The sequence below is a fragment of the Rhinolophus hipposideros genome, assembly GCF_964194185.1.
Source record: "Rhinolophus hipposideros genome assembly, chromosome: 22".
In the NCBI taxonomy this organism is placed as follows: domain Eukaryota; kingdom Metazoa; phylum Chordata; class Mammalia; order Chiroptera; family Rhinolophidae; genus Rhinolophus; species Rhinolophus hipposideros.
Window position 1 is genome coordinate 38,674,996 of NC_138068.1, and position 14,601 is coordinate 38,689,596.

At 42.1% G+C, this 14,601-nt stretch overlaps 1 protein-coding gene across 3 annotated transcripts; it reads left to right on the top strand.

The window, feature by feature from the left end:
• The first annotated feature begins 8 nt into the window (after nucleotides 1–8).
• ZNF133 (zinc finger protein 133) lies at nucleotides 9–14,065 on the top strand. 3 transcript variants are annotated; one of them, XM_081034745.1, is made up of 4 exons: nucleotides 9–444; nucleotides 8,051–8,177; nucleotides 8,317–8,412; nucleotides 12,139–14,065. In XM_081034745.1, the coding sequence occupies exons 2-4, from the start codon at nucleotides 8,057–8,059 to the stop codon at nucleotides 13,734–13,736; spliced, it is 1,815 nt and encodes a 604-aa protein (XP_080890871.1). In that variant the 5' UTR covers nucleotides 9–444; nucleotides 8,051–8,056; the 3' UTR covers nucleotides 13,737–14,065. The 3 variants fall into 3 exon arrangements, with proteins under 3 accessions (XP_080890871.1, XP_080890873.1, XP_080890872.1); XM_081034747.1 differs by having other exon boundaries at nucleotides 328–444; nucleotides 9,850–14,058; XM_081034746.1 differs by lacking the exon at nucleotides 9–444 and adding an exon at nucleotides 679–798.
• The last annotated feature ends 536 nt before the right edge of the window (nucleotides 14,066–14,601 follow it).

Genomic DNA, 14,601 nt, shown 5'->3' on the forward strand with positions numbered 1-14,601 from the left:
GGCCTGGTGCCCGACGCGGAAATTACTGCAGGCGTCACTGGGAAGTGTAGTCTTTGAGGCGAAGGTGTTAGGAGAGGGATCACGGCATGACGGAAAACTTCAGCCAGGTTCCTGTACATGTTTTGTGAACGTGGTTTTAAGGAAAAAGAGGAGGAATGCAGGTGCCACCGTGGTCATTATCCGGTGACCGGAGAAGGTTGCCCAGAAACAGCAACCTCGGAAGCCAATGGGAGCTGCGGGCCGTGAGCGTGCTTCTGGGTGCGCCAACCATCCTGGGAGGTGTGGTCCCAGCGCCAGGCCGAGGATTCTGGGTAGTGTAGTTCCAGCGCGGTGCTGGAGTCGCTCCCCAGCTGGAGGCTGAAGTGACCCCTTGTTCTTTAGTGGCGTTGCTGAGGGAGACTCCCGGGACCGTTGCCGCAACCGTGCCCTTCCCCGCGCAGAAAGGTAGGTGCTGAGAGGCTGGCCTGTGGACGGAGGCTGGGGACCGTGCCGATGGCGGTCGCGCTGTCGTGGCTCAGGCCGTGCTCTCCCGGATGTCTTATTTGGGGGTGTGGGCGCGAATCTCCGAGGGACGTGGGTCCGCCCAGCGGCAGAGCCTCGAGGTGGTGGTGGTGGGTGCTGGGCTCCCGCCTTTCGTCCTAGGGTGCCCGTGGGGTGGACATGTTCGGCCTCGGCGGAAACAGCGACGTGAGGAGAGGGGTCGCTTCTGCCACCGGTCCCGGGGTTGGAGGAGTTGAGTAACTAGGCTTCGGGGGCCTGGTGTTTCCCGGCAGGTGGACCGGAAGCCGCCCCGGGCCCGTGAGTTTGGGTTTTTGTAGGTGGAGGCTGATAGTTTTGCTCCGGGCCCAACTACCCCCGCTTTGCGGAGGCGGGGAGAGCGGCGGGCGGGCTTGGTCAACGCGCCCGGCTCGGCCTGGGTGGCGAAGGGGCCATTTTGGCGCTGTCTTCGGGGCTCCGCTGGGCAGGCGGCCCCGGGGGTCGGGCCTTGCAGGAGGACGCCGGGCGGGGGCCACTGGGCGAGGTTTTCGAAGGTCCCGGGGCTGGCACTGGTCACAGGACTCACAGATTCCCACATCTCTGGTGTAGTCTGGCTTTGGGTTTTCAATTCCATGTTAACTTTTTGTTACCGAGAAATTTCAGACAAAAGTAGGTAGAGCTTCATAGACCCGCCACCCAGATTCAGTGCTTATCCCCTCGTGATCACCCTTGATTCATTTCAAAACGACGCGCCGAGAATCCTTACAACTCACAGTGGTTCACCATGACGGCCCTGTGGACGAGCACGGCCTCCTCAGCCGTATGTCATCCAGACTTTGTCACTTAATATCTGTGTCCCCTTGGTCAAGAGACTGACCTCACTGTCTCAGTTTTCTTATCTGTGAAATGAAGATGATCATCATATTTCGTTGGGTTGAGGATAGAATAAGGTAAAACTCCGGCAGTGCCTGGGACAGTCTCTGCTATGAACTTTCCTTATTAAGAGCGAAGGTGACACAGGGTCAGCTCAGGGTCAGCTCAGTAGCCTGTCTGGGCAGGTCCTGTTCACAGCCCACATCTCAGGCCTGTTTCCAGCAAGTTGCCCACAGTCTTTTTCTTCTGTGGCAGGTCCATTCCTGATGCCTTTAAGGAAGAAGAGGCCCTGCCCTGCTGGAACCTGAGTGTTTCCAGTGACTCTCCTGAACCCTTTTGTGCTTGTGCTGTGCCTCCCCCACCCACCCACCCATCCTCTACCCCTGGCAGCTCTTGCTGCCCAAAGAGGGTTGCCTGGTGGGCAAAGAGAGGACTCCTGGCTCCTGGAAGCCCAGCTTCAGATGGGAAGCACTTATCTTTTGTATGCTGAACCACTGGTAGATTTCCTTTGTCGACTTTGACATCTTGTGCCCAGATTGTCCCATCCAATGATTAGAGTCCCAGCTGGTTTCCCCAGGAAACAAGGCCTGTTGTAAAGGTGACAATTTTCATAGGGCCTGTTCTTCAGCCCTTGTGTCCTCGTTCATGACTCCTCCATCTTTGCCCTAGCATTTCTTCTCTCAGCATGTGTTCAGACTGCTCATTTCCAGGGCTTGTCTGCTTGTGAAGTTATCAATAGTCTGTTCTCATTCTATCTCGTGCCCTCACTGACTCTTTTCCCTGCTAGACTAGTTTGCAGCAAATCCTCATCATGTCATTGCACCTTCAGTAGGCATCTCTAACACATAACCACAATTTCATTGTTACACCCAACAACAAAATTAATATTTCTTTCCCCAGTTGTTTAAAAATTATCTTTTATTTATTTATTTTGTCAGTCAGAATAGCCCTCATCAAAGGTAGGAGAGGGAGACATACCTGGAATTTAGCACGGTTGTTTTCCCTGTCTATGCCTCTCTTTCCTCCCATTTCTTCTGATCTTACTGACCTAGGTTAACAGCTGCAATTACTAGTTGTGGTACAAGCTGGGCATTTTGAGTTTTCCTTGCCTCTTTCTTTCCAAACCTACCTCACATTTGGTTGGCTGTTGTGTCCTCTCAGTTCCACCTCTGCGGTGCCCCTTGATTCCTCCTCCTTCCCTTTGTCTCCACTCCTGCATCACCCTAGCTTCCTCTCTGTTCTCCACCTTCCTGTCCTTTTTTTCTCCCACCTCCTGAGTTGGGCTCCTAAGGTATAAATAAATACAAATGCTGCTTAACGATGGGGATGCATCCTGAGAAATGTGTTGTTAGACCATTTTTGTTACTGTGCAAATATCATAGAGTATACTTACACAAACTTCGATGTGTAAGTTCGGCTATGTGGTATAACCTCTCGGCTATATGGAATAACCTCTCGGCTATATGGTATACCTCTCGGCTATATGGTATAACCTATTGCTCCTAGGCTACAAACCTGTACAGTGTGTTATTGTCCACAATTGTAACACAGTAGTATTTGTGTATCTGAATATATCTCAACATGGAAAAGGTACAGTAAAAACATAGTATAAAAGATAAAAAATGGTACACTGTATTTACCATGAATGGAGCTTGCAGAACTGGAAGTTGCTTTGGGTGAGTCAGTGAGTGAGCAGTGAGTGGATGTGAAGGCCTTGGACATGACTATACACTACTGTAGACTTTGTAAACTGTACACTTACGCTACACTAAATTTATAAAACATTAAGGCCTTTGCACTGGCTGCTCTGTTGCCTGCGATGCTCTTTTCAAAGTTACTCACTTAGCTCATTCCCTCACATCCTTCAGATTTTTACTCAATTACCATCTCACCGAGGCCTTCCCTAACCACTATTTAAAATTCTAAAACCTACCCCACTTCTGCTACTTCTTTTTTCCTTCCTGCTATATTTCTCTTCATCTTACTCATCACTTTCTGATGTACTATGTGTTTTATTTACTAATATGTCCGTCTTCTTCCCCCTAGACTTTCACATCAGTGAAGACAGATGTTTTTGTCTTTGTTCACTTCTATACCCTGTGTTTAAAATAGAGCCTGTCACACAGTTGGAGCTCAATAAATACTTACAGAATGAGTGAATAATTCAACCCTGTGTATATAGAGCTATTCTTAGCGGAATGGATGAGGCCAACTGGGATATAGTCTCCAGAGACTCTGTCAAGAGGGACTGTTGCCACTCTCCTTGTCTCTCAGCTGATGTGGTGGTGCCGAGGAATTGAGAGTTCTCAGAGGTGGAATCAGTTGGCCCTGGTGATTGATTTGATATAGGAAGTAGGGTAATACTTGTGGTGCCTGGGTAGGCATATGGATGATAAGGAAGGTGCTTCTATCGTTAAGAAAGCTGAGGATAGAAAAGGCACAGTATGTCTGGAAGGATTCTGATTATTGATTACTGCACAACAAACCATCCCAAAACGTAGTGGCTTGGAAGAACCACTACTTGCTGGACTTATCATGGTGATTACTTCTTTAGCATAGGGAATATAATCAATAATGTGGTGATAACTCTGTATAGAGGTAGGTGGGTACTGTTGCATAACTATGATGTACACCTGAAACTAATATAATACTGTATGTTAGCTATATTTTAATAACAATCTTTAAAAAAAAAACCACAAAACATCTTGCCACCTCTTTACCCCTACCCCGACCCCTGACAGTCACTGATCTTTTTACTGTCTCCACAGTTTTGCTTTTTGCAGAATGTCATAGAGTTGGAATCATACAATATGTAGCCTTTTCATATTGGCTTCTTCACTTAGTAATATGGAATTAAGATTCCTCTATGACTCATTGATTTTTAGCATTGTCTAGATGTACTGGTTTACCCATTCACCTACTGAAGGACATCTTAGTTGTTTCCAAGGTTTTGCACTTATAATAACGTTTTTGTAAACATCAAAAAAAAAGTCTCTTCTCAGTCTCTTATATTATGTCTTTTATGTGATAAGGGTGATTTTATTTTCAGAGAAAAGCTTTTCTTTTCAAATCCAGATCTTTTAAAAAAGAATGATTACCTTTTCATTTGACACTTTTCTTGTTTCTAACCTTAGGAAATTCAGAATAGTATTTGACAAAAACTATTTTTTAAATTTATCTTTAATATCTGTTCACTCCATTTTGCTTTGTAACTTCTTCATTTAACAATAAATTATGTGTTTTTTAAAAAAGAAAATTATAGGGCCGGCCCGGTGGCTCAGGAGGTTAGAGCTCCGTGCTCCTAACTCTGAAGGCTGCCGGTTCGATTCCCACATTGGCCAGTGGGCTCAACAACAAGGTTGCCAGTTCAATTCGTCGAGTTCCGCAAGGGATGGTGGGCAGCGACCCCTGCAACTAAGATTGAACATGGCACCTTGAGCTGAGCTGCCGCTGAGCTCCCGGATGGCTCAATTGGTTGGAGTGCGTCCTCTCAACCACAAGGTTGCCGGTTCGACTCCCCCAAGGGATGGTGGGCTGCGCCCCTGCAACTAGCAATGGCAACTGGACCTGGAGCTGAGCTGCGCCCTCCACAACTAAGACTGAAAGAACAACAACTTGACTTGGAAAAAAGTCCTGGAAGTACACACTGTTCCCCAATAAAGTCCTTTTCCCCTTTCCCAATAAAATCTTTAAAAAAAGAAAGAAAGAGAGAGAGAGAGAGAGAAAGAAAAAAAAACTCCATTTACAGTAGCATCAAAAAGAATAAAATAATTAGTAGTAATTAACTTAAGCAAGGAAGTGAAAGACTTGTGCATTGAAAACTATAAAACATTGCTGAGTGAATTAAAGAAGACAAGGAAATGAATGGAAAGACATTACATGTTCATGGATTGGAAAAGTTAATATTGCCAAGATGACAATGGTATGCAAACCAGTGCAGTGTAATCCCTATCAAAAACCCAATGACTTTTTCCCCAAGAAATAGAAAAATTCATCTTAAAATTCATATGGAATCTCAAGGGACTCTGAATAGCCAAAACAATCTTGAAAAAGAACAAAGTTGAATAACTGACAGTTCTTGATTTCAAAAATTTCTACAAAGCTATAGTAATCCAAACTGTGTGATACTGGGATAAAGAAAGAATTACAGACTAATGGACCAGAATAGAGAGCCCCAAAATGAACCCTCCCATAATGATCAAATGATTTCTGACAAGAGTACCAAGACCATTCAATATGGAAAAGATAGCCTATTCAATAGATATTGTTGGGAAAACTATACCTATATGCAAAAGGATGTTTGTCAGACCATTACCTAACACTATATACAAAAATTAACTCAGAATGGGTGAAAGAACTAAACAATTAAGAGCTAAAGATATAAATCTCTTAGGGATAACATAAAACTATAAAAACATAAGGGAAAACTCTATAAAGTTGGATTTAGTGATGATTTCTTGGCTATTACACCAAAAGTCCAGGCAACAACAAAAGAATAAATGGGATTTCATCAAAATTAAAACCTTTTGTACATTAAAGACATGGAATATATTTGTCAATTTATCTGATAAATGATTAAGATCCAGAATATATAACAAACTCCTATAACCCAACAACGAAAAAACCAAACACCCAATTCAAGAATGGGCAAAGAACTTGAATAGATTTATTTTCATTATTATTATTATTAGTTTCATGTGTACAAAGAAACATAATAGACATTTACACCCCTCACAAAGTGATGAGTTCGTGAACTCAGTTGTCAGACCTTTGTGTGAGTGTGTGTGTGTGTGTGTGCGCGCGCGCGCGCGTGCGTGTTTTTGACATACAATATTATTCTAATACAGCTTCAGTTGTACAGCACATTGGTCATGCATCTACACAGGAATAGACATTTTTGCAAAGAAGATATACAAAAGGCCAACAATCACATGAAACTATGCTAATCATCACTAATCATTAGGGAAATACAAATTAAGGCCACAATGAGATACCAGTTTATACCTATCATACCTAATAGGATGGCTATAATAATAATAGTAAAAAAAAAGAAAACGAAAACAGCAAGTGTTGGCGAGGATATGGAGAAATTAGAACCCTTTTGCACTGCTAGTGAGGATATAAAATAGTGCAGTCACTATGGAAAACAGTACAGTATTTACTGAAAAAGAAAAACATAAAATTACTATGTGTTCTGGCAATTCCACTTCTGGGCATAAACCCAAAAGAATTGAAAGCAAAGATTCAAACAAATAATTATACACCAATTTGCATGGTAGTATTATTCATAGTAGTTAACAGGGGCACAAACCAAATGCCCATTGATAATGAATGGCATATACATACAATTGAATAGTTTTTACTCTTGAAAAGGAAGAAAATCCTGACATGTTTCTGCATGAATGAATATTGAAGACGTTATACGTGAAATTAGCCAAACACAGAGGACAAATACTGTATAATTCCACTTATTTGCATTACATAGAATAGCTTCATACTAGAAATGAAAAATAAAATGGCGGTTAACAGGGTTTGGTGAGGAGGAGGAAGTTATTGTTTAATGGTTATAGAGTTCCAGCATGGGATGATGAATTGAGTTCTGGAAATGGATACCGTGGTGGTGGTTATGCAACAATATGAATATACTTAATGCTACTGAAGTGTACACTTATTATAAAAATGATAAAAATAGTAAAATTTTTGTTGTGTATATTTTATATTAAAAATGTAAAAATCCTAGACTGCTACAGCCCACCTATTCTGTATCTTACCACTAGGTGCCTTTTATTCCTCCCAGGTCCTCCCTGTCCACATAATGCCTTCCTCTCTTCCTTTTCCCACAGTGTCCTCTGCTTCTCACATGGGTTAGCTGGAATACCTAGTACTTTTCTCTTGCCACAATTCCTGGCCATCCTTCAAGACCAAACTCTTGGGCCTCTCTCATGAAATCTTTCCTGATGTGTGTGTTCCAGTATGCCCTCCATTTTGGAATAGTGTTAAGGATATATGAGTAAAACTGGGCAGGAGGATGAAAATGGGGTTTAGAAATGAATTTGTAATGAGTGACCAAGAAGGTCTGCCCTGATCATCCACAGTGTAGGGCCATAAATTTCACAGGTGAGAAAACCAAGGTACTGGTTGATGGCAGAGGAGGACCCCAAACCTAGGGTGTGCGGTTCAAGTTCGTGCTCTTTATCACTCTCCGCTTGTGCCACTCAGCCCTGAGAAGGTCAAGGGGGCTTGGGATTTAGGGGAAGGACCAAGTTATAGTTTAGTCTATGCCATTACTGAATTGTATGAACTTTAGTCACTCAGATGCTTCAATATTGATTTGATTGGTCATAATTTTTAATCTTTAAAATTCTTAAAACTCAGAAAGTCTGTACTGCTTTACTACTATTTAATTTTTATATGTTGTCTGCTCTTCTCTCTCCCTATATTTAAAGTTCCTTAGAGTTAGGGACTCTTTTTTGCATATATTCTCCAAACAGCCCACCCAGAATCTTGAATGTAGATTCACAGGTGCTGCTGGCTGGCTAATAACAAAGGTTTACAGGTCTTGGAACACATGGTACCAGGGTCAAAAAGGCAGGATCTGGATATCTCTCCTGCCGGTCCCAGGGCAGTCTACTCCCTACCCTTCACTGAGTCATGGGCAAGGCTGGCTCCTCAGTGAACAGGGCTGTGCTTTGTGTTACAGGCACACATGGCATTCAGAGACGTGGCTGTGGACTTCACCCAAGAGGAGTGGATGCTGCTGAGCCCTGCTCAGAGGTCCCTGTACAGGGAGGTGATGCTGGAAAACTATAGCAACTTGGTCTCGCTGGGTAAGCCTGGCGTCTCTTAGGACTCTTATTCTTGCTGCTGTGTACTTTAGGATGTGTACTTGAAGCAGCTATCTTGCTTTCTGACTTGGCCCCCAAGCGCATAACCTGTAGCCACCTTGTTTTCTTTTCCTGTGAGCAGGAATTCCATTTTCTAAACCAAAGCTTATCACCCAGCTGGAGCAAGGGAAGGAAACCTGGAGAGAGGAGAGAAAATGCCTACCAGCCACCTGTCCAGGTGAGTGGAGAACACTGGGCAAGTGGAGCGGAGAACTGCAGGCAGCTCAGGGGGTGGGAGAGAGGAAACATTGCTCAGGTGCTCAAGAGGGAAGCCTTTCTCCTCACCTCCTGGGTTGCTGTTTGCATTGCCTGGCAGGCTTCCCTTCCAGACCTTCATCTTCACTCAAGTGTGAAGGGGCTTTCCTCCACTAGAAACCTTTCTTTCTCCCACTGTGTTTGCCTTCTCTACCTCACGCAGTTCTCTTTCATATTCATGGGCTTCTTTTTCGTCACTATTTTTTTTTAAAAGATCACACAAGAATGGTGGGGGTAAGGGGGGGTGTAAGGGGGAGAGGGAAACTAAGTGAGCTAAAGAAAGAAGGTTAAGCCCAGGAGGAAGGCTAAAAATCCAGTTCATAAATTGAAATGGAATTCTTAAAAAACTGAGCCAAGAATAGTTTTTAGATTTTTTTAATGATTACATAAGTACCTATATAATATTCTCAATTTTATTTTAGCCCTCAGAGCTTAAATTATTTACTATCTGACTGTTTAAGAAAAAGTTTGCTGACTCCTGTTCTAAGGGATTACAATATACAGTCCTAACTTTTCTAATTCTATTTATTCTGGTTCCCATTTTATGTAAAAATATAAGAACATTGCAATTACATAGTTCCCAATTACCCCTCCCCCCAACATCCTTTATAGTTGTCATTTGTATTATACCTACATACATTGTAAACTCCCTAATACAATGTTAAAATATTTGTTTTAAACACTCGTGTATTTTTTAAATCAAGATAAAAAATATTCTTTTATATGCATTTAGATAATATACCAATTTCTATACTTATTCATTTTTTTCCTGGAGATCTGAGTTTCTTCACCCTAAAGGACTTACTTACCATTTTTTTGTGGTGCAGGTGGCAGTGTATTTGCTATATTTTGATTTTCTGAATGTATCTTTACTTTACCTTCATTCTTGAAGGATATTTTCACTGGATATAGAATTCTAGATTGATTTTTCTTTTTAGTGCTGTACAGATGATGTTCCCCTTTTCGATAGTGAAGCATCTGAGTGACTAAAGTTTATACAATTCAATAATGGCATAGATTAGCTGTCATTTCCATAATTGTTACTCCTTTTTATCCCCTCTAGCTACTTTCAAAGTTTTCCCTTTGTTTGGTATTCAGGTGTTTGACCATAATGTGACTGTTGAAGCATACTTTTCTTTATATTTTCCCTGCTTGGGATTCACTGAGATTTTTGAATCTGTAAATTTACAGCTAGAGCCAAATTTGGGAATTTTTCAGACATTATTCATTCACATGTTTTTTTCTGTTCTCTTTTTGGGACTACAATTACATGTGTATTAGTCCTTTTGGTATTGTCCCACAATGATAGGTTAAGGAGCCTATCCATATTTTTAAATCTTTTTTTCTCTCTGTTCTTCAGATTGGATGATTTCTGTTGATCTCTCTTCAAGTTTACTGTCTCGTCTGTCATCTCCAATATGCTGTTAAGCCCCTGGCCAGTGCATTTTTCATTTCAGATATTGTACTTTTTAGTTCTGTCATTTCCATTTACTTTTATTATAATTTTCTCTTTTTGTTTGATATTTCCTATCTATTTATTAAGGATGAGTCAATTTTTCTTTACTTTCTTTAACAGAAAACTCAGATACTTAATCTATATATTATTAAATGAAAAAGTTGCAGAAGATATACACTGTTCAGTATTTTGTTTAAAAAGGGAAGTGTGTGAAAGACTGTATACTATACGTTTATGTGAAAATAGAAGTCTGTATTGTTATTTACCGTTACTAGTGATTACCTTGGTGGGAATAGAATTGGAGAGAGTGGGGTAAGGATTTCTGGGAATTTTTCTTTCTGCTTAGCATTATTTTTAAATTATAATGGTATAGATAACTTTAAAGAATTATGTGTGTTTTAATTTTTAAAATTCTTTTGTCAATTTTATAAATGTCTCATGCACAAAAAAGTATGTTTTCTTTTTCTAAGTAAGAAATTTTCTATTTCTGTTTTATTAAATTTTAAAAAGAGCCTTACAATTAATTGTCTTTGAATCGAGGGAATATAGCATATATAATAGAAATTATTCCCATTATTTGGGTTGTTGATATCCTTACTTTTTATCTGCTAGGAAGAGTCATAAATCTCCCCAGTGTCATTGTAATTTATATCAAATTTGCCATTTATTTCTAAGTTTTTGCCTTATATTTTACTTCAGTAAACTGTTAAAGATTCATGACAATTATAATCTCATTTATTGATGAAGTTTTTAACATTAAAATTCTGTTTGTTCCATGTGACATTTGTTTAACTTTCCCTTTCTTTCTGGTTAGTCTTAGCACCCACTTTCTTGTGTATTTTTTTGGTATGGTATTTCTGTGTTCATCCTTTTATTTTTAAATAAAAATAATGTGATTTGGGTGTTCTTCTTTTAAGCAGCAGCATGTAGCTGGTATTACATTTTATGCCAAACTAAGTGTTGTCTTTTATAATAGGGACTGTGTCCCTTTCACATTTACTGTAATAACTGATATGTTTCACAGGACTTACTTAGGAGCTGACTATGGGGCAGATGTGTAGGTGCTTGACTACAGTGATAGGAGAGGTCAGGGCAGAGGAAGTAAAGCATCTGCTTCAGCTTGGGCTGCCAGAACAAAATACCACAGACGGGGTGGCCTAAACAGCAGAAGTTTTTTACAGTTCGGAGGCTTATAGTTCTTGGAAAATCAAGGTGTCAGCAGGTTTGGTCTCTTAGGAGGCCTCTCACCTTGGCTTGCGGATGGCTGCCTTATCACTATATCCTCACGTAGCCTTTTCTCTGTGCGTGCACATCCCTGCTATCTCTTCCTTCTCTTATAAGGACACCATCATATTGGATTAGGGCCTCACCCTTATGAGCGTTTTAAACCTTAATTACCTTCTTAAAGGCCCTGTCTCCAAATACAGTAGCATTTTATATAAGGGAATAATTCTGAAATGTACATGTGTACATAATTGTTTTTTAAAAATTCAGTTCATTGATCAGGGAAAGAATATTCAGGTAGATCCAGTAAGATCTGTACCGGTTTTTTCAAATTGTGTGGTTATTTATTGCCTTCAGCTGACTTTGTTGAAAACCTACTGCCTTGTAGGAATTCTGGTACAAAATAATCCTCTTTTTTTTATTTGTTAGTGAGTGGGGAAACTCTAGTTCAGATATCTCACACACAATTTCGTTAGCCACTCTTGTGCTGCTTCCTGAATTAGGGGTTCTCCAGTCTGAATGACTACTCTCTCAATCTATCCCTTTGCCCTCATCGGGAAATAGCAAAAGATAGGACATTTCCACATGGATCCCTGGTTAGGTATCTGTCAAAGAAAATGCTGTGGACACAGTTTATATCAGTGTGGGATGTTGTTAGTTAGAAGATAATTATAGTAAGGGGAAAAGATTGTTGCATATTGGCCCTATTTAGAGAGCCAAAACTGCCTGTGATGCTTTCATAGTCTGATACATAGAAGAGGCTTAGGGGTGGGTTTTCTGGATAGTAATGGAAATTGGAAGATGTGATAGGCTGGAAAAGTAGGTCATGTAAAGGAAGTCTTGACTAGGTAGCAGTTAAGTTTTAAGCATTTTGAAGAACAGGGAATCGAGTCTTGCCATCAGACTTGGGGGAATGGCTTAGGTTGCCCCACCGAGTCTCAGTTCTGACTCAGACTCTTCTCTCTGCAGCAGAACCAAAGCAAGAACTCCACTTCTGTCCTTTTTGCCCTCCGGATTTCTCCAGTCCTAAGTTCCCCATGCAGCACATGCTGTGTAATCATCCCCCCTGGACCTTCCCATGCTTGTGTGCAGGAAATCATGTCCAGCCAGGGGATCTGTGCCCAGGGGACCAGAAGAAGCAGGAACAAGCCTCTGATCCAAGTTCCTGGAGGGAAACAGCAGAAGGTCATGAGAGAGGAGCCAAGCTTTCATTTGGAAAGACAAAGAAAAGGACTTTAGCAGCATTTTCCACGCCACCCCAAAGGCAGCCAGTCAGCTCTAGGAATGGCATCAAAGGGGTGGAAATAGAGGCCAGCCCCACTCAGGTGGGGAATCCTGAGGAAACAGACAAATTGCTGAACAGCATAGAAGTCTTAGGATTTGGAACAGTCAATTGTGGAGAGTGTGGACTGGGCTTCAGCAAGATGACAAACCTGCTTAGTCACCAGAGGATACACTCAGGGGAGAAGCCATATGTGTGTGGGGTGTGTGAGAAGGGCTTTAGTCTAAAGAAAAGCCTTGCCAGGCACCAGAAGGCACACTCGGGGGAGAAACCTATTTTGTGCAGAGAGTGTGGGCGAGGATTTAACCGGAAGTCAACACTCATCATACACGAGAGGACACACTCAGGCGAAAAGCCTTATATGTGCAGTGAATGTGGGCGAGGCTTTAGTCAGAAATCAAACCTCATCATACACCAGAGGACACATTCGGGGGAGAAGCCCTATGTGTGCCGGGAATGTGGGAAAGGCTTTAGCCAGAAGTCAGCTGTCGTTAGACACCAGAGGACACACTTAGAGGAGAAGACCATTGTGTGCAGTGATTGTGGACTAGGCTTCAGTGATAGGTCGAACCTCATCTCACACCAGAGAACGCACTCAGGCGAGAAGCCTTATGCCTGCAAGGAGTGTGGGCGATGCTTTAGACAGAGGACAACCCTCGTCAACCATCAGAGGACACATTCAAAGGAGAAGCCTTATGTATGTGGAGTGTGTGGCCACAGCTTTAGCCAAAATTCAACCCTCATCTCACACAGACGGACACATACCGGGGAGAAGCCTTATGTGTGTGGGGTGTGTGGACGAGGCTTTAGTCTGAAGTCACACCTCAATAGACACCAGAACATACACTCAGGGGATAAGCCCATCATGTGCAAGGATTGTGGGCGAGGCTTCAGCCAGCAGTCAAATCTCATCAGACACCAGAGGACACACTCAGGGGAAAAGCCCATGGTATGTGAGGAGTGTGGGCGAGGCTTCAGCCAGAAGTCGAACCTCATTGCACACCAGAGGACACACTCAGGGGAAAAGCCGTATGTGTGCAGGGAGTGTGGGCGGGGCTTTAGTCACCAGGCAGGTCTCATCAGGCACAAAAGGAAACACTTGAGGGATAAGCCTTACATGTGCAGGCAGTGTGGACTAGGCTTTAGCAATAAGTCAGCTTTAATTACGCATAAATGGGTACATTCAAAAGAGAAGCCTTGTGTATGCAGAGAGTGTGGCCAAGGCTTTATCCAAAAGTCACACCTCATCTTACATCAGATGACACACCAAGGGGAAAAGCCTTAGGAGTGCAAGACCTGTGGGCAAGGCTTTAGCTGGTAGTCTCACCTTAACAGACGCAGGAGGATAAAATATCTTCACCACAATCCACCACTCCAACCTGACTCTCAAACCTCTTCTCTGTTTGGGGCAATCTTCTGACTCCTTACATGGTCTTTGAAAGTAGAATGGTGGTGAGGACTAAATCAACCTTTTTACACTTTCATGAAATGGAGTAGAAAAATGCATTCCATAAGTGGTCAGAGGACATTTGGCTTAGTTTACTTTCTCCACACTAAATCTTCGTGTTTTGTGGCCTTTTGTTTTAATAAACTTTGCTTCTTTACAAATCTGTAACCTGGCTGTGTACCTCATTCACTCATCTGTAACGACAGGGAATAAGGAGTGGTACAGATATCTTGAACTCTTCCAAAATCCACTATTCCACAAGAACTCAATTCCTTGGAAGACATAAGAACTGGGTCACTAGTATATTGATTGGAAAGTGGTCCCTTGTATTAGAGAATCTAGGAACTGTGTTCAGGAATTTCAGGTGAGGGGAGGGAATCTTCCAGGTTTCTTCCAGAAAACATGTCTTCTTCTGGAGTCCACTTTCATCTGCAATTACCCTCTTACCTTGGCTTCTATGACAGCTCTCTTGTTTGCATCTCTTCTTACCTCTCAGGTGTTTATTGCCTTTGCTGAATCATCCACTAAAGACCTCTTTTGCTTTTTCTCAGGCTTTAGTCTCTGGTTCTCCCATCATGGAGCGCCCTCAACACTCTCAACAATACATTGTCCCCACACTCAAGTCTCAGGGCTTGGTGTTTGAGCTATGACCAAGCAATTCTTTAGTCTCAGAGTCTTGGGTCTCCAGTCACACTCATATCAG

Excerpts from the sequence above, each read along its gene's own strand:
- ZNF133 (XM_081034745.1), top strand. The coding sequence starts at position 8,057 with ATGGCATTCAGAGACGTGGCTGTGGACTTCACCCAAGAGGAGTGGATG. Across the intron at positions 8,178-8,316 it reads TAGCAACTTGGTCTCGCTGG|GAATTCCATTTTCTAAACCA; the intron begins GTAAGCCTGGCG and ends TCCTGTGAGCAG. Across the intron at positions 8,413-12,138 it reads CCTACCAGCCACCTGTCCAG|CAGAACCAAAGCAAGAACTC; the intron begins GTGAGTGGAGAA and ends TTCTCTCTGCAG.